Source organism: Pogona vitticeps, chromosome 1 (genome assembly GCF_051106095.1).
Source record: "Pogona vitticeps strain Pit_001003342236 chromosome 1, PviZW2.1, whole genome shotgun sequence".
In the NCBI taxonomy this organism is placed as follows: Eukaryota; Metazoa; Chordata; class Lepidosauria; order Squamata; family Agamidae; genus Pogona; species Pogona vitticeps.
The window spans coordinates 805949-830383 of NC_135783.1; the positions used below are offsets into that span (position 1 = coordinate 805949).

General features: G+C 54.7%; 1 protein-coding gene across 7 annotated transcripts in view; it reads right to left on the reverse strand.

The window, feature by feature from the left end:
* Nucleotides 1-24435, reverse strand: part of DTNB (dystrobrevin beta) — a 122718-nt gene that overhangs the window by 11418 nt on the left and 86865 nt on the right. The window contains exons 11-16 of one of the 7 annotated variants that reach the window (XM_072985671.2): nucleotides 16165-16254; nucleotides 14557-14647; nucleotides 10824-10909; nucleotides 8970-9083; nucleotides 8625-8721; nucleotides 7407-7427 (exon numbers count right to left, since the gene is read on the reverse strand). In XM_072985671.2, the coding sequence (XP_072841772.2) occupies nucleotides 7407-7427; nucleotides 8625-8721; nucleotides 8970-9083; nucleotides 10824-10909; nucleotides 14557-14647; nucleotides 16165-16254 (499 nt within the window). Of the gene's footprint in view, nucleotides 1-7406; nucleotides 7428-8624; nucleotides 8722-8969; nucleotides 9084-10823; nucleotides 10910-14556; nucleotides 14648-16164; nucleotides 16255-24435 lie in introns of those variants that run through there. The other 6 variants (XM_072985678.2, XM_072985674.2, XR_012082415.2 and 3 more) reach the window with 6 other exon arrangements.

Consider the following 24435-nt stretch of genomic DNA (forward strand, 5'->3'; position numbering starts at 1 on the left):
CCCTGTGCAAGAGGGTGGCTGGGGGGTCACATCGGAGGGCCAGAGGGGGCACGTGTGGCCGTGAGCAGCTGGACAGGGGAAGAGGTTGCCATCCATCTGGGCACCGGGGAGGGTCACATCTGATGGCCAAGGCCCCTCCTTCTGCTGGGGGCTGGCCCAGGCTGGTTCCTAGGAGGCACCAAAGTTCTTGAGGCTGGCCGGAGAAGAGTGCCAAAGGGAGAGGTGCCACGGCTTTCCACACAACCCGTCGAGAACTCCTGGGGCCTCTGCAGAATTCCCAGGGCCAGAAACCCCTTCCTTGGCCAGAGGCAAGCGCTGCCCGCTCAGAGGCTGCCTCCCTCTGCCTTTGAAACACCCTTCTCCTCCTCTGACTCCAGGTCCTGCTGCCCAAGCCACTGGCAGAGTTGGCAGCGGAAGAAGGCGATCTGGAGAGGGAGGTTCAGCTGCTTCTCGCTCCCAATTCCCACTGCACGTCTAGCAAGCAAATGCTCTCTCTTAAGCTCTCTCTCTCTCTTACACACACCCCGCCTCACCCACACAGGCCCTGCACAGGCGAATATTCACACGTGCATTAAGACCTTGAGCTCTAGATCTAGAGCAGCCACGGAGCTGCCACCGGGAGCTCTCCTTCCCTGACAGAGCGGGTGCCGAGTCTGAGACGGACGGCCACCACCAACCAGCCAGGACCGCTTCCGGCCCCCGCTGGGGAAAGCACCGAGAAAAACAAGGCACCTCTTGGGCCTCTCGTGGCAAGAGAGGCAAGGCAGTGCTGGCGGATGGGGGGCACAGGTGGCCCTCGCCTTTCCCTGCCCCACCTCCAAGTTCTACGCTCACCCGCATCGCTGACCCCCAGGGATGCAAGGCTCCAGGAGGAAAGGGCCCCACACCCACAAACCCGACTCCTGGCCCTGCTAGCAGAAGGGTGGCTGATGCCACACACAAGATCATCTTGCCCCAGCCACCCCCCCCCCTTTTCCCCTTCAAGCAGGGGGCCCTCTCCACGGTTCCCTTGTGGCACGGAGTGCTCCACAAGAGGGGATGGGGGGGGGAACCAGGACGAAGTTGGCCCCACAGCGGAAGGCGAAAGCTATACACTGCCCCTGGACGCCGCGAGCAGAGCAGCCAGGGCAGCAGGAAAAAGCCCGTTCCAAGGGCTCGGGGAACAGGCGGAGAGGGGCGGCCTCTCCATCCCCGACAGTCGTGGCTTGAACGAAGGGGCCCAGATGAGAAGGAAGGGGACCGAGCGTGAAGACAAAGAGGAAGACGTTCAAGGAGGTGGGGGCGGCAGATTCTCCGCGAGGGGAGAGGCTGAACGATAGCACGGGGGGGGGCATCTCTCTGGAAAGCTTTCGGCATGGCTAAGAGGGGGCTGGCGTGGGTGGCCCCAAGGGCCCCTTCCACAGCTCTTGGTTCCTAAGGGCAGAATCTCTTTTCCAAGACTAGTTAAGGGTGAATGCATGTGTGAATAGTATCCATTCTAAAGGAAATCAACCCTGAGTGCTCCCTGGAAGGACAGATCCTGAAGCTGAGGCTCCAGTCCTTTGGCCATCTCTTGAGAAGAGAAGACTCCTTGGAAAAGGCCCTGATGCTGGGAAAGTGTGAAGACAGGAGGAGAAGGGGACGGCAGAGGATGAGTTGGCTGGACAGGGTCATTGAAGTGACCAACATGAATTTTTACCAAACTCCGGGAGGCGGTGGAGGACAGGAGGGCCAACTCTCCATGGGGTCACAAAGAGTCGGATATGACTTAATGACTAAACAACAAAGTTAAGGGCAGGGCAGAGGAGAGGGAAATGGCCACTCCATCGGACAAAGGACGCCACCAACGCCTTCCACAAGACGAGAGATCTTTATAGGCTTGTGTGGCAGGCGAGAACCCCGAGGGCCAGCGGCAGCATGGCCAGCAAACAGCGGCAGAAAGAGGTGCCCTCTCAGTGTGGCACAGGTACCCGGCAGAGGAGTGGCCACTGGGCAAAACTGCCCACAGAGCGAAAGGCAGAGGGAGGCCGGCCTGCTCCCCTTCCAAAGACGAGGGGGCTCCCTTTTACGAGAGACGCGGCTTGCCTGCCAAAAGGTTCCACGGAGCTTCTGCCAACGTGTGACTTCAGCTCCTGACGGGAGGCCAAAGAAACGCCACTCCTCTGCCGTGGGATGAAGTCAGAAGAGAGAATCCATCACTACGGAGCACTTCCCAAAACAGCAGGGGGAAAGCGAGAGAGAGAGAGAGAGAGAGAGAGAGAGAGAGCGAGAGCAAAGCCCCGCTGGGGTGTTCTTGATGGAGGGAAAAAAGGAAAGGCAAACAGAGAGGGAGGGGGGGGGAGAGAGGCTGAAAGAAACACTCATGTGCTCTCTCTCTGCGTGCCTGTGCTTTCTTTCTCTTCATCCCACCCTGTTCAACCCGTGCAGGATAAGGCCCAAGGCAGTTTGACTGCCAAGGAGACAGGAAATCCCAACACAGCCCTCTTCCATTCAAGAACACGGAGCGCAATTCACTCTGGGAGAAGGAACCAGCCTCGGGGCTGCTGAGTTCAAGGGGTGACGGTGCCCTACGGCCTGTCTCAAGAGAGAGGGGCGCTCAGTACCTCAGGGGCGAGGGTGGGAAGTCTGACTGGCAGTCCTATAAATGAGCAGCACGATGGGGGTTCTGCCCAGCCATGGCTAGAGGGCCCCCCCCGCCTCCCCTGAAACTTCACAGAAACTCTTTTCTTCCACGGCCGGGTGCCAAGCAAGACAAGGAAGGTGGACCTAGAGAATGGAAACATGTGAAGAGGACGGGCTGGCTCGCTCCCACCACATTCCAAGTCATTGAGGAACAGAAAACACGCTGGGATGTCAAACTAAACATAAAAGCCCCCCTCCCCAATCCCTTCTTTCAGGCTTGTGCACAGGGGCTGGGAATGAAAGAGGCAGGCGATCTGCAAGGATCACTGGGAGCCCATGCGCAAGGGAGGCGCCCAGGAAGGATACCCAGAAGCCAAACCCACAGAGGCCAGGAGAACGGAGAGGGTTCGCCCCTCCCATGGGCCACGTCTGGGGCAGCCAGGAAATCAGCAGGCAGGGCCACAGCTGGAAGGGTCTTTATGGGATAGCAACCCCCCCCCGGACACTTTGGGCGGCGAGTGATTGCCTCCTGCTGGAACGCCACTGTACTCATCCTCGGTCAGGCCTCACCTGGCATCGCAGGTGCAGTCAAGAGGGATACAGAGCACCTGGAAGGCACCCAGAGGAAGGCCCCAGCATGACACGCAGGGAGGAAGCCAAGCCCTGCAAGGAAAGGCCGAGGGCACCGGGCACATATGTCCTGGGGAAGGTTAAGGCGGAGTGGTGCCTGGATCGCTATCTCCAGGTCTGGGGTGGAGGAGGCTGCTTTCACCTGGAAGACAGAAGGGGCTCCTAGGACTCGAAGTCAGGGCTCCGAATCTCCTCCTGAGAGCAAGCGCTGTTCTGGGGGTGGGGTGGGAACAGACCGCCTCATAACAGGGTGGGTGGGTTCCTTTTCACTGGAGGGGTTTAAGTGGCGGTGGGGTGGCCTCCAACCATTGGGGCTGCTGTAACGCCCGAGGGTGTCCTGCTTCTGCAGGGGGGGGGGGCTGGGCTCAGCTGCGGCCCTTGGGGGTCCCTTCCAGCGCAGCCGTTCCATGCCCTGGCCAGAACCAGGAACCCACCCACTGGCTTTCTGTTCTGCCCTCTTTTCCAAGTGTTCCCAATCTGAACTCTTTCTTTGTCAGATGTTGCAGTTCAAGCCCTATGGAGGGATGCTGTGGCCCCCCCACCAACAAACCCCTCTCCCTCTTTTCTCAAGGCTAAGCAGGCCCAGTTCCTTCTGCCTTCCCTCCTTATAGGGCTTGGTTTCCAGCCCTCCCCCCCCCCCACGAATCGTCCATGTTGCCCTTCGCTGAACCTGCTCATTTCTTGGCATCTGTCTTAAAAGCACAGGGTCCAGAACTGGCCACAGTGGCTCAGAGGAGGCCTCGGCGGTGTTGAATCCCACCTGCTCCGCTTGATAGCCATGGTTCTCCACCTTGGGTCACCCAGGTGTCCCTGAAGCCCTGACCCTCAGCCCTGCTGGCCTGGGATTCCTGAGAGGGCCGTCCAGGTGAACCAAAGGTGTGTTAGAAGGAATAGCTCCATGGCAGCAGCCCCAGGGCAAGCGTTGTGGGAGAAAGTACGGCAGCAGGCTTCGGGGAAATCTGACCAGAGAAGACTCCCTGGAACAGATCCTGATGTTGGGAAAGTGTGAAGGCAAGAGGAGAAGGGGACGACCGAGGGTGAGATGGTTGCACAGGGTCATCAAAGCGACCAACATGACTTTGACCCAACTCCGGGAGGAAGTGGAAGACAGGAGGACCTGGCGTGCTCTGGTCCGTGAGGTCACGAAGCGTTGGACCCGACTAAAAGACTAAACAACAACAACATGTGGTCATTTGCTCCTTCAGAAGCCCCATTGTCCACCCCCACACCCCCAGCCAGGAGCTGCATCCCTCCATCTCCCTCCCGTGGAGGGAGCGCATGGGGGAGGGGGGACACGGCAGCCAACCCCGTCGTGGAGGGCAGAAGGGAGCCCGGGTGGAGAGCGACCCTCTCTCGCTGGCAGAGCCGGGTGGGGGTCACCTCTGGAGCCCCGCAGGGACCCCCGGGCTCCGCTCTGCGGGGCTCCATCCAGCCGCGCTCTCCTGGCCACCCCTGGAGCACGGCCTGCAGGGAGAAGGGCCAGCGCAGGGCGAGGGCGAGGCAGCCGGAGGCGGCCAAGGGCCAGCGTGGAGGGCGGAAGAAGGCCACCGCCTGCCCGCTCTCCCTTTGGGCAGCTTTGCCCCCGGATCCACCCACCGGCACCAACAGGCCTGCCTTGCGGGTGGGCTGGGCTCACAGGGGAACAGGCGCTGCGGGGAGGCAAACCCTCCTCTGCAGCCAGGGATCACCAGCACAGGACTTGGGGGGGCAGGGGGCTCTCTCTAGAGAAAGTGGGTCTGTCTGCGCCCCCCTATGGATTGTCACCCAGGCCACTGACTGGCCCCTGGCGGGCTTTGCACCCCTCCTGGAAGGACCACCCATTTGAGACGGCAGCCGCCAGGCTGGGGCCTGAGGGAGGGCGGTCTTCTTCGCTGGGCAGCACAGCCCACCCGCCTGGTCTACATCCGTCCTCGCCTGCGGCTCACCCAAAAGAGGGGCTGGCCCTGAACTCTCGCTCCGGCAGGCGAGCGCTGATGGGATGAACCACGCTGGGTTAACCCAAGACAAGCACCGTCCCCCCCAACACCATTAAAGTTGTACTCCACTGCAGCCCAGCTGATGTGCCCAGAAGACCTCGGGCACACCAAGGCGTGACAGGCATGGCCAGAGAGGGCCCAGGACCAGACACCCCCCACCCCCCCGTGGCTCTCTCCAGGCCAGCTGCTGCACCTATCTAAACCACTAGTTCCTAACCTCGGGTCTCCAGACATCCGTGGACTACAGGGCCCAGAGATCCTGTCCAGCACAGCTAGGGATGAACAGGCTTCTGGGAGTTGCAGCCGAAGAACGGCTGACCTAAAGCCATCTCTGCTCCCTCTTCTCACATGGCCTCCTTTCAACTCTCCGCTCGTCAAGGTGCACCTAACGGACTAATTCAGACCATCCGGTAGGACCAAAGCAACAGTAGCTGTGCTTGAAAACGATGCAAACAAAGGCAGGCCTCCTGTGGCACGGCAGGGCGAGGGCACCAGAGGAGCCGGCCTTACCTGGCCGGATCATCCAGGAAGGCAGCCTCTTGGCAAGCCAGGATGTGCTGGATAAACCTCGCACACGCTCTAGCTGCAAATCTAGGGTGGGCCGTTCAGCGGCTCGAATGACCTTTCCATATGTCACGGTCTCCCTGCGAGGCAGCCAATGGCCTCCCTCTTCCCCCAAATTCAGTTTCAGAAGAAGACACTGGAAGCTGTACCCATGGAATGGGGGGGAGGGGAGGGAGGGAGGAGAGAGCCCCCTACCCTGCTCTCCCTGATGGGTGGGTCAGACCGTCCCATTCTCTGGGGATGCAGACTCAGGGTGTGTGCAATATTTGCTGATGGGGAAAGCTGTAGAATTGTGGGATGGAACGGGGGGGGGGAAGTGGTGGCAAGAAGATGGCACCTGCTTTGAAAGGAGACTCTCCTCTGTTCTGGAGGGAAACATGTGGGCAGCAGTTGTGCCCATTGGCTATCTGTGAGTCCCAAATGCTGCTGGCAAAAGTATGTGTCGTGTGTGCATGCGTGCGTGCATGCGAGCGTGGAGGCACAGGGTCTCTCTCTGCAGTCTCACGTCAGAAGAGTGAACAAACACCCGTGCGATCACGTTCCGAATGCCTGGAAAATGCCTGTTTTTCAGCCTCTGACCAGAAGCTCACACAGCAGCCCCGTCCATCCCCAAGAGACCTGCAAAGCTAGCACCTCTTGGCAAAACCCAGAACATTCTGGGGGTGGGTGGTTGGGTGGGGGTGACACTGAATAGAGACCCCTTTGCTTCTCAGACGTAGGGGGTGCCCAGAAATGACCCTTCAGGATATGGACTGGCCAGAAAGTCTTGGGCTCTGGGACCCCCAGAGGGGTGGAGGTCACCTAGATGTCACCTGGGCAGGTAACCGTTGGACTTCTGGAGGAAGGATTAATGCACAGGGAGAACAACGGTGTTTCCCCTTTCTCCAAGAGCCAGTCCTCAGGGCTTCTGGCCTCTGGAGGAAGCTGCAACTCAAAAAACAGGCTCTGCATGCACACGGGCATGCGTGTGTGTGCGCACGCGCGCACACACACACACACACACACACACACACACACACACACACACACACACACAGGTTGCTGCAGCAACAACTGCAGACTTCAGAAAGAAACCAGGCTCCCTCTGGAGTCCATGCGGCACCAGTACTGGAGGGGGAAAAGGAGCAGGAGGGCAGGAGGAGGCACCCACTCCTCCTCTCTCACCCGTCAGAAGATGGAGGCTTTGTTGGGCAAAAGGTGGTCAAGGTAGCAGCAGGGCAGGCAGAGGACCCATCGCCCCCCCGCCCCACCCCGTCGCCTTCATGCAGGGCGGCCAACGAGCAGATGCAAAGGAAGGTCCCTGGACAAGAAAGACAGCGGCCAGGCTTCCAGGCCTTCTCAGACGTGCAAAAGGGCGTCATGAAAATCCCCCACAACCAAACAGGAGTCCTCCCGGCTCGTTAGTCGTAGGTGCGTTCAGGGCAAGACATTTTATCAGAAGACGGGAGTGACTGGGCAGAGAGAGTTAAGAACGACGACGACGGGGCTCCTTCCTGCTGGAGAGGCCACCCAAAGGGGACTCCCCGGCCCTGCGTGGCTTGTTTGAAACCCATCACGACCAGGAAATTTCCAGGCAGAATAGGGGTTTGTTTGTTTTTTTTAAAAAAGAAAAATGAGTCGGGGACATCAACTTACTGCCTGCTTTTGCTCCTCTTCCTAAAAAAGTTGAAAACAAGAAAACGTGAGAGAGAGAGAAAGAAAGAAAGAAAGAGAGAGAGAGAGAGAGAGAGAGAGAGAGAAAGTGGACAGTTAATTATTTACCTGGAAAGGAAACAAGACACCCAGAACATCCCAGAGAAGCAGCCCTGCCTGCTACCATCCGAGGACACAAGAGGCCAGAGAGGAGAGAAGGGGAGAGGAGCCAGGAGGGCGGACGCTGAGCCTCAGAGGCCTCCCAGCCAGAGAGCTCCCAGCTAAAAAGCACCACAAGACCCCTGGCTCTGGGTCAGGCCCTCCACCCACCCACCCCCGAGCAGGACAGGGACCCAGCTTGTCCCCTCCGGCTGTTGCTTTGCAGAGTGGGAACGACGCCTGCAGGGCATCTCCCCCCCCCCGACTACTCACCCTGGGAGGATAGAGGGAAGCTGCCCATCCCCCCCCCGAGACAGGCCGCCAGCCCCTCTAGCCCAGGACGGCCCAAGTGGCTCGGGATGGGCTTCAGGCAGGGGTCTTCCCCATCTCCCCCTAGAGGTGGGCCCAGGGTCAAGACCGGGAACTTTCTGCACACAGAGCAGCTGGGTGCCACTGAATCCTGAGCCCCCCCCTCCCCCAACCTCGATAGCTTTAGCCTCTATTTTTGTGTCCCGTTGCTCCTTCTGAAGCTGTCCTAAGTAACGGCAACCTCCCTAGTGCCCGAGGAAGCGGACTCCTCCAGGTCCTACTCCTACCAGGGGAGGCTCTCAGCACACACACACACACCCTCCCCCTGTGAATGCAGGGGCGACTGCCAGCCGAGCAGGCACTGGCAGGAGGGAGCGAAGCGTCCTCCTTGGATCTGGGCTGCTCCAGCGTAGCCTTTGCCACCAGGTGGAGGGATCCATCCCAGGGAGCCCCTGGCCAGAGCCAACACTTGGCGGGAGAAGGCCTTACTCGCGTGCAGGAAACATGAAGTCTCTTCCCTAGCAAGACCCTCGAGACCAGAACTTGGAAAAATTACTTCGACGGGACGACATCGGTCAGAATCCCCCAGGAGAGCTCTTGTCCAAAAATGCAACCTTCCCAAGCTCTTTCCAAGATGGGCCGGAGGGTAGCTTTCTGTGTGCCAAAGGCGCCCTTTCACAGCCCAACCACACAGGCGAGGGTGCCGTTCCCACCCGGGGGGGGGGGCAGGATGACGCCGCAGAGAAGCCTCACCTTGAGCAGCTTCATCAGCCCTTCCAGTTGGACCATCAGCTCCCGTCGGCTTTCCTGGAGCGCAGACATTCGCTGTTCCAGCTCATCCTTTCTTTGCCTATTCAGACCAGAAAGCAGGAAGGGTCAGGGCGGAGTGGAGAAGAGCCCGCTTGGGACTCAGAACAGGCCAGCCCCCCCCCCGAACAGTTGCTGGAACTCACCACCACCCCCAACAGTCTCTGTACCCAGAATGAGCAAAGGGTGGGTCAGGGAGGATCTCCCCAGCTCTGTGCCCAAGGGAAGCTCTTCCAAGGCATCCCCCACCCACCCACCCACCTACCCCACTGCCTGCCACGGCCCGCTTACCGCAACAACCGCAGTTCTGCCAGCAGAGTCGGGTTCTGCTGGGCTTTCTCCGGCGTGGGCTGGGAGGCCTGCTCGTGCTCCAGCCGGAGGCGCTGGATTTCCTGCAGGATCTCTCTGGCCAGAAGAAGAAAACAGCCTGGCGTGAGCCCCCAAACACCCTCCCCCAACGCCCCAGGCTACTCAAAACGAGGCCCGTTTTGGGGCGGGCAGGGTGTGGGAGTGGGCACAGCCCTCTGAGGTCAAGGAGACGGGCACCTGCCGCCCTCCGACCCCAGGGGTTTTGCTGCCACCCCTGCTCCCAAAGGCTTTTAGGAGGCCAAGGCTTTACCCCCTTGTCCAATGAGACACATGCTTTCAATGGTTCCCCTTTTCTCATCAACTTCCTTGGTCTTTTGCTTGACACGCCCTTCCCCCCAAAAAAGGTTAAAGAGGGAAAGCACACTCTGGAAGGGTGGTGGTGTGCAGGACTATAACACACAACGAGGAAACTGGGAGATGCAGAACTGGCTTGGCTGCAATCAGGGTCCCTTCCAGCCTGCCCAAACACTCATGACCGGGGGGGGTGGGGGTGGGAGGCCCTAGGTGAGGCAGCAGGCCTTGGGTGTGTGGGTCTGCTGGTGGGACGGCACTGCTCTCTCCTCCTCCAAGGGCAATGAGAACATGGCCCCCCTAACCCATTGGGAGGAGTCACGTGATCTCAAGGGTAAGGAGTGATGGCCAAGGGAAGCCCTCCCACATCCAGGGTAGAGCAAGGACCACTTCCCAAGAGGACAGCGCTCTCCCCGAGGGACGCTTCTCTGCTGGGAATCTGATTCTGCTTCCCTAGGTTGCTGGCCAAGCATTCCAGTGGAACAGTGGTGCACAAGAGGGCTCTGGTCCAAGCAAGCGGGGGGGGGCACGCACCCTGCTGGACCGTCAGACCTGAGGAGGCCAACAAGGCACTTGCTCGATGCAAAGCCACTGCTCCTCTACCAGATCCATTCCCCGTTTGGGCCAAGAGAATCTGCCAAGAATACAATGATAAAGGGGGCATCTGCTTTTAGGTTTTCTAAACTTACTGTTTTTAGTTTCAAACACTGTCTTTTAATGATGTAAACCGCCTTGGGTCTTTTTTAAGGAGAAAGGTGGGGTAAAAATATTTTAAATAAATAAATTACTAATGCATCCCTTCTGGAAGGCTAAATGCCACTCAGCTCAAGAGGCTGGTGCTAACCTATAAAGCCCTTGATATTCGTCAGAACGTCTGCCCCAGAAACCAGCTGCCTGTTTTACCTGCTCCTCCTAAACCACAGTGGTTAAGGGTGGCCAAAAAGAGGACAATGAGGAATCAGGCCTTCTCGGGGGGTGCATCTAAGATGTGCCACACTTCTTCCCTCCTGACTTTTAGGAAATTATTAAAGGCAGAACTTCCAGAATGTATCCCTGGCTGTTGTGAACTTTTAATTTTTCAATGTAGGCTTTTTAAAAATGAGTCAGTCATTGCCATTGTTTGGGTTTGTGTGGGGGTGGTGTTTTGTGGGGGGGGCAGGGTTCCCTGGTCTATTTTTTGAATTGCGTTCACTGTGGGGTGGTATAAAAGTTCATCAATCCATCAAACGGGTGACACCCTGCAAGGACCCGCAGTGGAATGCAGGGGGCCTCCCTCTCCCCATGTGGCCAGGCTGCTCCCTGGAGATCTGAGCAGTTCCCACAAAGTCTTGCCGAGCCCCACTAGGAAGCTGCTGCAGTTCCCAGTCCCCCCCCCCCCAAACTGGAGAAAGGGGAAGAGCGGTTGCAGGACACAAGGGGAGGCTGCTGCGAGGGTGGCCGGGTGAGCCCCGTGGGCTGCAGAGCCCCTTCCCAGCCCTCTCTCACCTGTTCTTGTTTTCCAGCTCTGCAATCAGCTGCCTTTGGTGCTTGTTGGCATCGAAGTTGAACCCCAGGTCCGTCGGTGGGCGCGGCTGCCAAGAGACCAACCATCGCCATTTGAATCCTGAGGCACGGCCAGAGTGTCTCGTTCCAACAGCCCGGGAGTGTCCCCATAGACCCACCACCACGTCTAACGGCACTGGAGAGTTCAGGGAACGTGGTGGAAAAGGCCCAGCCATGTGGCTGCTCACCTTGTCCCCACCGGGTCCAGGAAGCCCCCCCTCCCCCCGGGTCATTGGCTCTTATTATCCCCTATTCAGAGGTAAGACTGTCAGGAGAGTCGTGATGCTGGATGAGATCCCCAGTGACCCCCCCCCACACACACAGTCCCACATTCTGTTCTCTGGGTGGCTGACCGCAGCCTCGGCCCCATGTTCCCCACAGAGTGTACTGAGAGACAGGCTCTTTCTGATACGAGAGGGGTCATGTGACCCTTCTGACCAGGAGTCCCCCGTCCATGGAAGTCTTCCATTCCTTTGCAAAGCTGTCCAAATAGCAGCTGTCACTGCCTCTTTGGGTAGCAGACACAACCCTAATTCTCCTGATACAGAGGTCTCCTTTCCTTGCTATTCTTCTTGTTGTTTAGTTGTGCCCGACTCTTCGTGACCCCATGGACCAGAGCATGCCAGGCCCTCCTGTCTTCCACTGCCTCCCGGAGTTGGGTCAAAGTCATGTTGGTCGTTTCGATGACCCTGTCCAACCATCTCGTCCTCTGTCGTCCCCTTCTCCTCTTGCCTTCACACTTTCCCAACATAAGGGTCTTTTCCAGGGAGTCCTCTCTTCTCATGAGATGGCCAAAGTGCTGGAGCCTCAGCTTCATGATCTGTCCTTCCAGTGAGCACTCAGGGTTGATTTCCTTTAGAATGGATAGGTCTGTTCTTGCAGTCCAGGGGACTCTCAAGAGCCTCCTCCAGCGCCACAATTCAAAATCATCCATTCTTTGGCGGTCAGCTTTCTTTATGGTCCAGCTCTCACTTCCGTACATCACAACTATGCGGACTTTTGTCGGCAAGGTGATGTCTCTGCTTTCTAAGATGCTGTTAAGGTTTGTCATCACTTTGCTCCCAAGAAGCAGGCGTCTTTTAATTTCGTGGCTGCTGTCCCCATCTGGAGTGATGGGACCAGTGGCCATGATCTTAGGTTTTTTTGATGTTGAGTTTCAGACCGTTTTTTGCACTCTCCTCTTTCACTCTCATTACAAGGTTCTTTAATTCCTCCTCACTTTCTGCCATCAGAGTGGTATCATCTGCATATCGGAGGTTGTTGATATTACTTCCGGCAATCTTAATTCCAGTTTGGGATTCCTCCAGTCCAGCCTTCCGCATGATGTATTCTGCATATAAGTTAAATAAGCTGGGGGACAGTATACAGCCTTGCCGTACTCCTTTCCCAGTTTTGAACCAATCAGTTGTTCCACATCCTGTTCTAACCATTGCTTCCTGTCCCACATATAGATTTCCCAGGAGATAGATAAGGTGGTCAGGCATTCCCATTTCTTTAAGAACTTGCCATAGTTTGCTATGGGCCAAACAGTCAAAGGCTTTTGCGTAGTGAATAAAGCAGATGTTTTTCTGGAACTCTCTGGCTTTCTCCATAATCCAGGGCATGTTAGCAATTTGGTCTCTATTGCTATTCTTAACTAACCACAATGGATCAATCTCTCCCCCCCCCCCAGGACGTCTCTAGGGCTTTTTAAAAGTACACTTGAACTAGAGGACAGCAGAGCAGCTGCTTGGGTGGTCAACCCTACAAGGGGATTTGGAGAGCACAGGGGAAAGGAGGACCCCTCTCCAGAAACTGCTGCCTGTCAAAACATGGGGACTCCCAAGAGCTGAACATGTCCAGGGACTTCCTGCTCCCAAGGAGGGTTAAAATGGTGTGAGCAACTCCCTCCCTGCTCAAATCACAGCGCAGGTGGTGGGGCTCCTGGAAATGACTTCCTTCTTGTCTTGTGGACCACATGATGCCTTCACAGAAACAAAAAGCTGACCACGCTGGGATGCTTGGATGCTGGGGGTGGGGGTGGGGGGGGCGAGGGTGAGTCCCTTTCCACCGGCTCCTCTGCCTGGGCCTCCAGCACCTGTTCTTCTTACCGCAGCACCCATGAAAACGTGCAGTGCATGGTGGGGGGGGGGGCTGCTGAACCCTCCCCATCCGCAGGAGGATGTTGCAGGTGGAAGCTGGGTGCTGCCGTTTGAAGCTTTGCAGTTTGCAGATGAAGCAAATTCCTGCACAAATGACTCATCCAGGGTTCTCGATTAAAGGATCCTTCCCTTTTTTGCTTTGGAAGTCACCTCTGGCAGACACAGGCTTCTGTAATCACGCAAGAGGTCTGTGTGGGGTTAGGGGCGGCTGTAGACAAGAGGGGGCTGCTGCACTCACATCCTTCGGGGGGGGACCTCTCACGGGGCCACCTGGTCAGCCACTGGGGATCAGGATGTGGGACGAGTTGGGGGCCACTTCTCGTCTCATCCAGAAGGGCTTTTCTGGTGCTCAGAGTCCAGAGGCACCTTTGCCCAGGGGAGGGGAGTGCCTGGAATATGAGCCATATTTCCTTGGCAGAGAGGCAGGGACCGAGCAAAAGAACAGTGGGAGCATTGGCTTTTCGGGGAGGTTTTCTACTCCGACCTCAGTGGGTTGAGTTGATTGTACGTCTCCATCTGGTTATTTTTATTTCCCCTTTTGCTTTTTCATTTACATCATTGCTCTGGCACCCTCTGTTCCATTGCTTCTCTAGTCAGATATCAGACTGTTTTAAGTCTATTATTTTGTTTTGATTGTGTCTGGGTATTCATTGTAAACCACCCAGAGTAGTGTTTCGGCACTAATGGGAGCAATATACAAGATGAATGAATGAATGAATGAATGAATGAATGAATGAATGAATGAATGAATGAATGAATGAATGAATGAATGGAGAGATGCGGCTTAGAGCCACCTTAGTCATGGACAGACAAGCCAGATGATGAGCAACAGCAGAGCTAGCAGGAAGTGGAGGCATCCCTTGATTCTTGGCTGGTTCAAGGTGTACTTTTGGTATCAGACAGGAGAATCCAACAGGAAGCCAGGAACGAACACACGGCTGCCCTCCTGCTGGAGCCAGGAAGTCAGAGTCCTGGACGGGTGTCCACAACCAGCCAGGAGCCCTGTTTTATCCGAGCTTAGTGCTTTCTGGAAAGAGCTGAAGGCAGGGAATGAGTGGCGAAATTGCGACCGGGGCCTTTCTATCACACATTGTTGGAAAACCACTTGGATGTCTTCTGACCAGGTGTCATAGTCCAGACCTGGAGCTCGGAGCCACAGAAAAAGGGTCACGCAGAGACTGCTGGAGGTGACGGTGTAAATGGAGGCCACTTTACTGACAGGTTTGGATGAGTTCAAGCCATGTGACACGGATACTCTTAGCTGGAGCCACTGTTCTGTCAGGGATGGGGGTGGGGGGTGGAGGAGGGGGTCTCCTACTAAAGGAGAGAGGGACCAAGGCCCCCAGGTTCAGTGGCCTCCCCTTTAAGGACCAAGAGGCATCTGTGGTTCCTCTGACCCGACCTGGATGCTGACACTCCCGACTGACAGAGAAAAGGCCACATGGCGGAGGGTGGGCGGGGGGGGGGGGAGCCAAGTTCTGTCTGTGTCTGGGGGAGGGGTAGGGGTGGGCAGGCTGGGTCCAGACGATTCTTACCACATTTCCAGCTTCAGCAGCCAACCGGGCAGCATAGCGGGCAATCAGCTTGTGTTCCTCATCTAGTCGGCTGGGGCTGTCCAGAACGCTGCTGAAGGAGAGAAAGGAAATGCAGAGCCATCAGCCTTCGCCGCCCCAGCCCTCTCTGCGCATGGAAGCAAAGGGTCGCCCAGCAGGGCCCTGGAATCAAAGCCACATGACGTGAGGACATGTCCTTGCGCCTGCTCCTCTTGCTCCAGGGGAGAAAAGGGACCCCGGGCCACTTCCAGAGCAGTGGCTGTTGTGGCAAGCCAGTCGTGCTCAGGTGAGACGACCTGCTGAATCGTAACTGCCCCTCCATGCTTTGGGAGACACCATTCCTCCCCCCCCCCATACACCCTTCTCTATTCCACTCACCGACAAGCCTCACACAGCACTACGAGTGGGCCGGCTGTAAATTCAGCAAGACGCACCATTTTCGCAACCAGATTAGGTTCAAACTGTGAGGTTGTGTGAAGAGGCTTCTTCTCGTTTATACGCAACGGAATTAAGGTGCAGCTGGCTGGCTGGCTCAGAAGAGAATTGGATCTCAGGCTGTGGATCCAGGGCTCAGGGGTTGGGTTCCCTCCCTGTGCCTCTTATATATGAGCTCAGGTAGACGAAAAGAAACGGAGGGTTCTAAGAATCAACTTGCCGATGCCATGACCAGCCAGAGCGTAAGCCATCGATGGTGAGAGGGGCTCAAGGGCTCACGAGGGCACCGCCCAGGTGAAAACCCGGCCTCTTCCGAAGGACCCCCCCCCCCAGGGCATCGCTGAAGCCAGCAGGGCTTGGCTTGGCTTTTTTTCTCAGAAAGGATTCCCACCTGAGGACCAAGAACAGCCCCGATGCTGCCTCCACCCATTTTGCATAGGGATCGCCCTGACTGTTCTGGGATCCCACTGACTTGGCTGTTTGTTTTCTACAAAGCTGCTGATCTGCTGAGGGACAGCGTGTGTGTGAATGACAGAAGGAAAGCTGATGCCCAGCGAGATTTCATCGCCTTTAGGGCGCCACAAGGCACACGGTTGCTTTGGCACAGATAAACAGGAGGGCAGGATTCCTTCTGGCTGATTGGAGCTCCGTGCCACCCGAGGGATCAGCCTGGACCAGCCTGGCCCCGGGGGAAGGCATCTGATCCCAGGTGCCCCAAAGTGTGTGTGTGTGTGTGTGTGTGTGTGGGGGGGAGGACACAGGGCTGGCACCTGTGCCTCAAGGACCACCTATTCAGAGCAGGCCGATATCTGGAGGTACCTGAAAGGACTTTGGGGTTTGCCCAAATTTCCCATTAGGTCACTTGCCATAAAAAAAGAAGCTGTTCTCTCTCTGAGTAGTTCTCTCCGGGCAGGATGCTTAAAAACCCAGCCACCCAAAAGAAATCCAAGAGCCGATACTGAGGAATGTTTTCTTTACTGACGCTGCCCACTCGAGCCTCCTGGGGGTGGGCCAAAGGGGAAAGACCGTTGTGGCCCCACCACACACACACACACACACACACACACACACACACACACACACACCTTTGCACACACAAACATGCTCCCCTCCTCCCCCACATCCGCACAAGCCTGCTCTCCTCCTAAAACTAACCGTGGACCACTTTGGAGCCGGCTCACGTAGGCTGCTATCAGCGCATGTTCGTCACTGAGCCGATCGGAGGGGGTCGGGCTGCGGAGCGACCTGGGAAGGATGGGAGCAAAGGGAGCAAAACAACACAGAAGAGGTGAATGAAGGTGAGGCCATGGGACAGACCGGCTCCTTCAGGGGAAGTGCTGAGGTGAGAAGGTGATCATGAGACATGGTTAAATTAGGCACACACAGAGAGTACAAAACATGAAAGGAGAACTTAAATATATGCAAGGATCTCTGGCGGAGGGGCAGGGAGGGGGTGAGCCTTCCCAGGGGCCTCTTCCCGCCCCCCCCCCAAAACTGCCCCGTCAGATTGAAGCCATCAGGCCATGCCCAGCACCGGAAGAAGGCAGGACTGGCTTTCTAGAACCACACCCAGCATACCCCATCTATGCACCTAAGGTGGGGGACCCCACTCAACGGGCCACAATCCGAGGCTGCACCACTGCAACACCCTCCCTCCCTCCCTCCTTCTGTCTGCATTCAAATCCACACGCGCACAGCTCACTGAGGCCTGTCTCTGCCACGGAACACTTGCGGGGTGTGTGTGTGTGTGTGTGTGACTTGCTTGCCCGCTCCTCCACCCGCAGTCCCCTCCATCGCCAAATCGCTCCATCCATCGCCAACCACCTCTTCCTTCCCCTCCTTCCCCAAAGAGGTCCATAAAGGCACCTGCCGCCAGCCAAGACCTGCTCAGTAGACCGCCTCTCATCCCACTGGACGCCGACAGACAGCGGGCGGGCGCCACCGAAGCACATTTCCCCTTGCGCTAGCTGGCCTCACTCTGCCTTGTTTTTGTTTTAGGATTGGTTGGGATGGTAAATTCAGGCTTCCTTGGCAAGTCCGGCGGCTCAGGCACAGAGCTTGGATGGCCCTGGGTGCTTTTAGGGAAAACACCGTAACAGCAGGAAAACCACATTTCCCTTAACATGTGATCTGGCCACCGCTCTGACTCCGCTCCCAGGAGGGTCTCCGGAGCCTTAGGGCCCAAGCAGCGGAAGGGCCCGGAGGAGTTCTTGGGGGCAGAGGTTGCAGGGCAGAGACCCCTCGGAAGAGGGGAGGACCATCCCTTGGCAAAAGGGCAGCAAGACAAGACCTTTCCTTTTAGGCACCACAGAAGCAAAACCGAGAGACAGAGAGAGAGAGAGAAACGTGGGGAGGGGCCCCGAGGCCGCCAAGAGGGGCAGAAGAGAGGAAGCCCGCCCTGGCGGATGGTGCCACAGGTCGGGCGGTGGGGGAGAGGGCACCAAGGGTGTTCGGCTTAGAAGCGTATGGGAATTCCTCATGGAACGACAGGAGTGGGTGGAGATGGCCGTGAGGGTGCCTCCCCGTGTATGGACGGACCAGAGGCCAAAAGGCCAGGCCGGGCAAGCCCACGAGGCAGCAACTCTAGGAGGCAGGGAAGGCGGTGTGTTTTGACAGGCGGCAAAGGAGCAAAGCGGCTATCTGCACTACCCACAAATTACTGGTGTGTATTGAAGGAATGGGATGATTGTTCCATGAAACATGCTTTGATTTTTAGTAGTCTAGTTACTAGAGGGGTTACGTTCTTCTGCATGTGCATTGTGTAAGGACCACACGGCTTCCTTTGGGATTTTTTTAAATGCAGCTTCAAGGACATTCATGAGGTGGAGCAGAGGATGAAGGTGGAGAGCATCTGGATACACATCAGACAAGAAAAAGCCGGGGGTGATGTTGTTGTGGGGATATGCTAAAGATCTTCCAGCCAGACTGAAGATCTGGATGGCCGTCCTCCACGATCAGGATAACAAGATATTCAAAGAGAGAAGAACCGAGAGAATTCAACCATCCTGGCATCGTTGAAGCACCCCAAATTTCAAGCCAATTGCTCACGTCCCTTGCCAACCACTTTATCTTCCAGAAGTTGTAAGAAATCACAGGAGGATCAGCTAATTCTGGCTCTGGGTCTTACTCTGGTCAGAAAAGTCTACACAATGAGAACTTTGGATAAAAGCGATCCTGCCCACTTAAGATTAATTCTACAAAAGAAAGAGAAAGCTGAAAGTACTCTGGACTCAAAGAAATACCGGGTGAGTGCCCAGGGTCAGAAATACTCAAAGGGAAAACAGCGTACACAACAGAGGGGAGTTTCTTAAAAGATGAGAGATGCTGAAGGCACAATAACAAACAATTCCCACAAAAAGGAGACATCTAAAGAAGCTGGGCTGGCTGCATTAGCTTTCCAGTGAGCTGAGATTTAAAAGTGGCTTGTGTTAAAAATGGAAAGCAGGGGAAATCACCAAGGAAACGTATAAACAAGCCCGCATTTGTAGAGAGAAGGTGAGGAGGGCTCGAGTTCAGAATGAGTTTAGACTTGCAAGAAAGGGTAAAGATATCAAAAATGGGGTTTCCCGTTCCCACTTAGAGCAAGACAAAGGATAAGGAAGTGGCAGATCGACTGGGAGGATGCTGATGATGCATTGACTACGGGAAGGCGGAAGTGCTGGACAGGTTCTTTGCCTTTGGCTTCTCTGTCTCTCTCTCAAAAAAAGGGTGCTCAGCAGTGCGCAAATGGAATCCACAGCTCCCTCACTGCCAAGCGCAAGGTGGCAAGGGAGCTGCTGCCCAAGGCAAGCGAGCAGGTGGTATTCGAACACCAAGCTGCACTAGATGAATTCAAGTCTCCAGGGCGGCATTAGCTGCATCCAAAGTACTAAAGAAACAAATGTAATCTCACAGTCTTTATCCACAATCTTTCGGAATCCTTGGAGAACAGGTGAAGTTTCTGAAGGAAACAATTGGGCAAATATTGTCCCCATCTTCAAAAGTTTTTAATAAACAAACAAACAAACAAATAGGGTCAACTACAGACGTGGTGGCGCTGTGGGCTAAACCGCAGAAGCCTGTGCTGCAGGGTCAGAAGACCAAGCAGTCGTAAGAATACAAAGGGCTCTCCTTGATTTGAGGCTCCTTAACAAAGGTTGAACAGCCACCTCCAAGGAGGTGGTAAGGATGGCTTTTCTGCTTCACCAGCACAGACTCCGTGTCCCTTCGGGGGTGGGGGGTACGGGTGTCCCCAGCAGCTCTCCTAGTCTGTGATTTTGGGATTCTATCTTGAAAGAACTAAAAAAGTTTCTCCTTCCTACTTGTTTGCATAATGAAGGTACATTGTTTAGGTTTCTGTAACTTGTAACTCAAGAATCTGTTTGCAGAAATCCGTGTAATCACACATACGTATTTTAAATGAAACCATGTATTATTGGGAATGGATGTAAATGTAGTATTAATATTCAGGGACCTATCCAAACTCAAATTGCACAAAGCAGTCCATGAAATGTCCTTGTTCGGTTGTGTGTGTGTGTGGGTGTGTGTGTGTGAGATTAAGCCAGTGTCTCTGCTAGCTGTAACCCTAAGAAAGCAGACCAGACCATGATCTTTTGGCCTCCTGGTCGTAAAGTGCCTTCTGTGCTACAGCAATTTGTAGTAGACAAAAATGGGAGCAGGCAAGCATTAACAGGGTGGCTTCGCCGTCACAAGTGAGTCACAAATGTGAAACCACCAACACCAGCAGCCTGGTGATCCTGTCTCCCTCCCCCCAACATCTGGAGGAGCTGACCTTTTCCAATTAAGCATTATGGCATGAGGATATTTACAAGCTTCACCTTTGACCCCCACATCATGCTTTAAAGCCATTACACTTTCTAGCTGACTTGAATGGCTGCTTGTGGTGTTTTACGAGCCAGCCATAAAGCTCGGCACAGCAGCCGTGAAAAGTCCTTCGGAGCCATAAACTCAGAGGCCAGAGGCCTCTTATGAGGCGGCAAAGCCAAAGAGGTACCAATGCTCATCCTGCGGACAGCAAAAGGGAAGAGGCCCTGGGGTCGCGGATGCTTAGCAACCCTGGCCGGGATCCTGCCCGTGTCTGCCCAGGTGCAGGCATCCCCTCCCTTAGCCAGGAGCTGAGGGAAGGGTCTTCTGATGTGACCCCTCTGCTCAAGGATGGGCAATGGCGGGCTTTTTCCATAGCCTGTCGTGCTTCAGCTTGGCCACTTCCCCTCAAAGACACTCTCTTCCAGGGGAACGGTTGGCCCGCCTCAAGCACATGGCCTAAGGAAGCAACATCTGCCACAGGTCTGTCATGTTCCGCACCTTCCTGGTCCAGGTTTTGACATTTTTTCAGGAGGGGGCACCATCTAATTTTAAAGGGAGGGCTGTCTCTCATAAAGGCGTTAATCCCCTGGACTGAGACAGGCAGAGGCTCCTCTTATTTGATGCCAAGATGGCAAAGCGAACGGCAGGTGAGCAAACCAGGTGGACAAACCGATCCATGCAAGCACCCACGGCAGAGGCATCTCAGTTACTGTGGTGCCCATTTTGTCTGCAACCCCAGGGCACGGTCCCTGAATCTCATCCCAACAGAATCAGACCAACGGTATTATTTTCAAAATATACTGCCAAAGCCCTGAGTGGGCTAGCAAAGGTTCCACCCTCTGGGAGACAGAACTCTTTAATTGCTCAGAAAAGCTCAGCACAGAGAAGGTGCAATGGGCACAGTATTGTCATTGCGACGGCCCCTCCCCAAATTTGCAAAGAAAAAAGGACCTTCGAGAAGGGATGTTTGTTCAGTCGTTTAGTCGTGTCCGACTCTTCGTGACCCCATGGACCAGAGCATGCCAGGCCCTCCTATCCTCCACCGCCTCCCGGAGTTGTGTCAAATTCATGTTGGTTGCTTCGATGACACTGTCCAACCATCTCATCCTCGGTCGTCCCCTTCTCCTCTTGCCCTCACACTTTCCCAACATCAAAGTCTTTTCCAAGGAGTCTTCTCTTCTCCTGAGATGGCCAAAGTACTGGAGCCTCAGCTTCAGGATCTGTCCTTCCAATGAGCACCCGGGGTTGATTTCCTTTAGAATTGATAGGTTTGTTCTCTTTGCAGTCCAGGGAACTCTCAAGAGCCTCCTCCAGCACCACAATTCAAAGGCATCAATTCTTCGGCGGTCAGCTTTCTTTATGGTCCAGCTCTCACTTCCATACAACACTACAGGAAAAACCATAGCTTTGACTATTTGGACTTTTGTTGGCAAGGTGATGTCTCTGCTTTTTAAGATGCTGTCAAGGTTTGTCATTGCTTTCCTCCCAAGAAGAAGGCGCCTTTTAATTTCAGGGCTGCTGTCTCCATCTGCAGTGATCATGGAGTCCAAGAAGGTAAAATCTGTCACTGCCTCCATATCTTCCCCTTCTATTTCCCAGGAGGTGATGGGACCGGTGGCCATGATCTTAGTTTTTTTGTTGTTGAGTTTCAGACCGTTTTTTGCACTCTCCTCTTTCACTCTCATTACAAGGTTCTTTAATTCCTCCTCACTTTCTGCCATCAGAGTGGTAAAATCTCCTGTTGGTTTCTGAACGTGGCCATTCAGATGTCAGGTTTATTCTTTCACCCCAAGCCTGCCCTGTTTAGTCCTCCCTGGAGAGCAAGGGGGGGGGGGACACTCCAATGGCCAGTGAGGGCACTCGCCGCAAAAGACAGCGAGCCGGCGAAGGAACCTGAAGGCAACTCGGTCCTGCAGGAAGTAACGCCCGTTGCCTGAGTAGAGTCTGGGGCCAGAGGTGGGAGCTGGCTTTGTCGCAAGGCGTGGGGGGCTCAGGTGTCTGTCTCTATTAGAGGTTCATCTTCCAACATGGCAAAGGTCGCCCTTTGATTCTACCAATTCAAGGCTCACTCAAATCCATCCTTCGCTCTCTCATCGGCCACCCGGGTTAAATTAGCAGAGTGCAGCATAAGAAGCCTCCTGCAAATGACTGTTCAGGACCTTGGAAACCTTTACCTTCGCACCAAAGTGGCATGAAGTCAACCTACATTTTTCAAAGAGGTAACTGTGTCAGCCTGTTTCAGCATGTGGGTGAAAAGTAAAATAAGATTTTAAAGTAATTTCTTGAGATGTCTGAACTGGCCATAGTGACACATGTCCTAGTTACATCTCAGCTGGATGACCAGAACATGCTCTGCATGGGGCTTCCTTTGGAAAGTGGTGGGAAACTCCAGCCGGTCCAAAATATCGCAGCCAGATGGTTAAGTGGGGCTGATCACGGGGATCACACAACCCACCGCCTTGTGACCGCAGCTCCACCGGCTGCTGATGTGTTTCTGGGCACAATTCAAAGTCCTGGTTCTAACCCATAAAGCCCTGAACGGCTTGATTCCAAGCTATCTCAAGGACCGTGGTTATGAGCCTGCCCAGGTGTTGAGGTCATCAGGAGAGCCCCTTCTCTAGGCCCTGCCACCCTCACACCCTCACAGGAGCATCTGCTGAGGGCACTGGAGAAAGGCCTTCTCTGTGGCTGCTCCCGGACTTTGGAACTCCCTCCCACTGGAGGCCAGACTGGCCCTCTCTTTGCTGTCCTTCCACAAGCAGGCCAAGACCTTCCTCTTTGGAAAAGCTTTCCCTCAAGGACTGGCTGAGTTTTTTTCTTTTTAATGGATTGTTGTGCCTTGTTGTTTTTAAAGATGTTTTTAGTATTTATTTTATTTACCTGTTTTAATATAACACATTATCTTTATTAGTTTTATTTATATGCACGTACTTGTTTAGCGCTTTTAAATATTGTCTTTTTAATTATGTAAGCCAGCCTGGGTCCTTTTAAGGAGAAAGGTGGGGTACAAATATTTTAAATGAATAAAAATAAGTTGGTTGTTGTAGGTTTTTCAGGCTGTTTGGCCGTGTTCTGGAGGTTTTTCTTGCTAACGTTTCACCAGCCTCTGTGGCCATGGGCATCTTCAGAGGACAGGAGTTAGAACCCTGTCTGTGTTTTGGTGTACTGTGTGGTTGAGTATTTGTAGCTGTGCAATCAGGAGATTGGGTGATTATGGTGACATAATCTTTTTCTTTCTCCCTCTATTTCAGTGGTCAGGGAACAGGGGTAAATTACCCCAAATGGGGTAAAAATGAAAATCCTGGGGGTAATGAGGATGGTCATGGCAGGCATTTTACCCCCAGGCATTTTATTTCCGACGATGTTGTGTGTAGGTGGGCGTTCCATCGCGGGGAAAGCGAGCACCGGTGAGGAACTGCACAGGGCACCCACCTGCCCTCCTTGCCTCCAAAGTGGGGGGGGGGAGGATGGCATACCTGGCCAGCTGGTCTCTTTGCCTGGCAGAGCCCTGGCCGGGGCTCTCCTTCCTGCCTGCCCCCACCTGCCCAGTGCCCCACCTCTCTTGAGCTCATGGCCAATGGACCTGCTTCCGCCTAGGACATGCTTCTCTGCGGTGTGGCAGCTCCAGACTGCCTGCCCAGGCGGTGGCCACAGGTCCCGGGTGAGCGCAGAGGCGGGGTGGGGGTCTGCCTTGGACAGCAAGAGCCAAGGGGGGGGGGGTAATGTCAACATATATAAAAAAATGTTGGGGTGGTAAAAGGTTAAAAAGTTCCCTGACCCCTGCTCTATTTCTTTTTCCATGGTGAATTGTATATTTAGGTGGAATAGCAAAAAGATCAACAAACTCTACCCAGACACAAGGACTGGTGATTACTGCACACAAAACACTAGCTAACAACACCCATCAATCACAGTGGCAGATCATCTCCCCCGTTATCACAATACACCCATAACAAAAACACACTGATCACCATAATCACCCAGTCTCTTGAAAAGGACAAAAACCCTCACCCCGCAACTACAAATACTCAGCTATCCCACACCATACACCAGAACACAGACAGGGTTCTAACTCCTGTCCTCTGATGATGTCGGCCACAGAGGCTGGTGAAATGTTAGGAAGAAAATCTTCCATAACGCAGCCAAACAGTCCGAAAAACTACAACCACTGGATCCCGGCCGTGAAAGCCTTTGAAAATACAAATGAAAATAAACTTTTAAAAAGATACAGAAAAAAACAGAACCAAATAGCGCAGCACCAAAAAGACTGATGGGTTTGTTTGTGTTTGAGGTTTCTTGAGTTAAAATCCACACTGTGTCTCGGGAAGTGGATCTTGAAGGCTCACATGAAAACAAATCTGCTAGTCTTTAAGTTCCCACAATATTTTGTCCTGTTCCCTTCTCTGCCTTTTGGCCAGCCTTCTAAACCTTGTGAACCCACTGGTTCACTCCTTATGTGCATGCGTAGGTGAGGGGGGGGCCCTCTGCCAAGAGAGGAGATTCACCTGCGAGGTGCAAAGGGTGTACGGACTCATCCTGTGCGGAAGGAAGAAGAGCCTGACCGGTGCTACCAGACATTCCTTTGTGGGCATGGACTTCAACTCAGCACACCTGGACTGA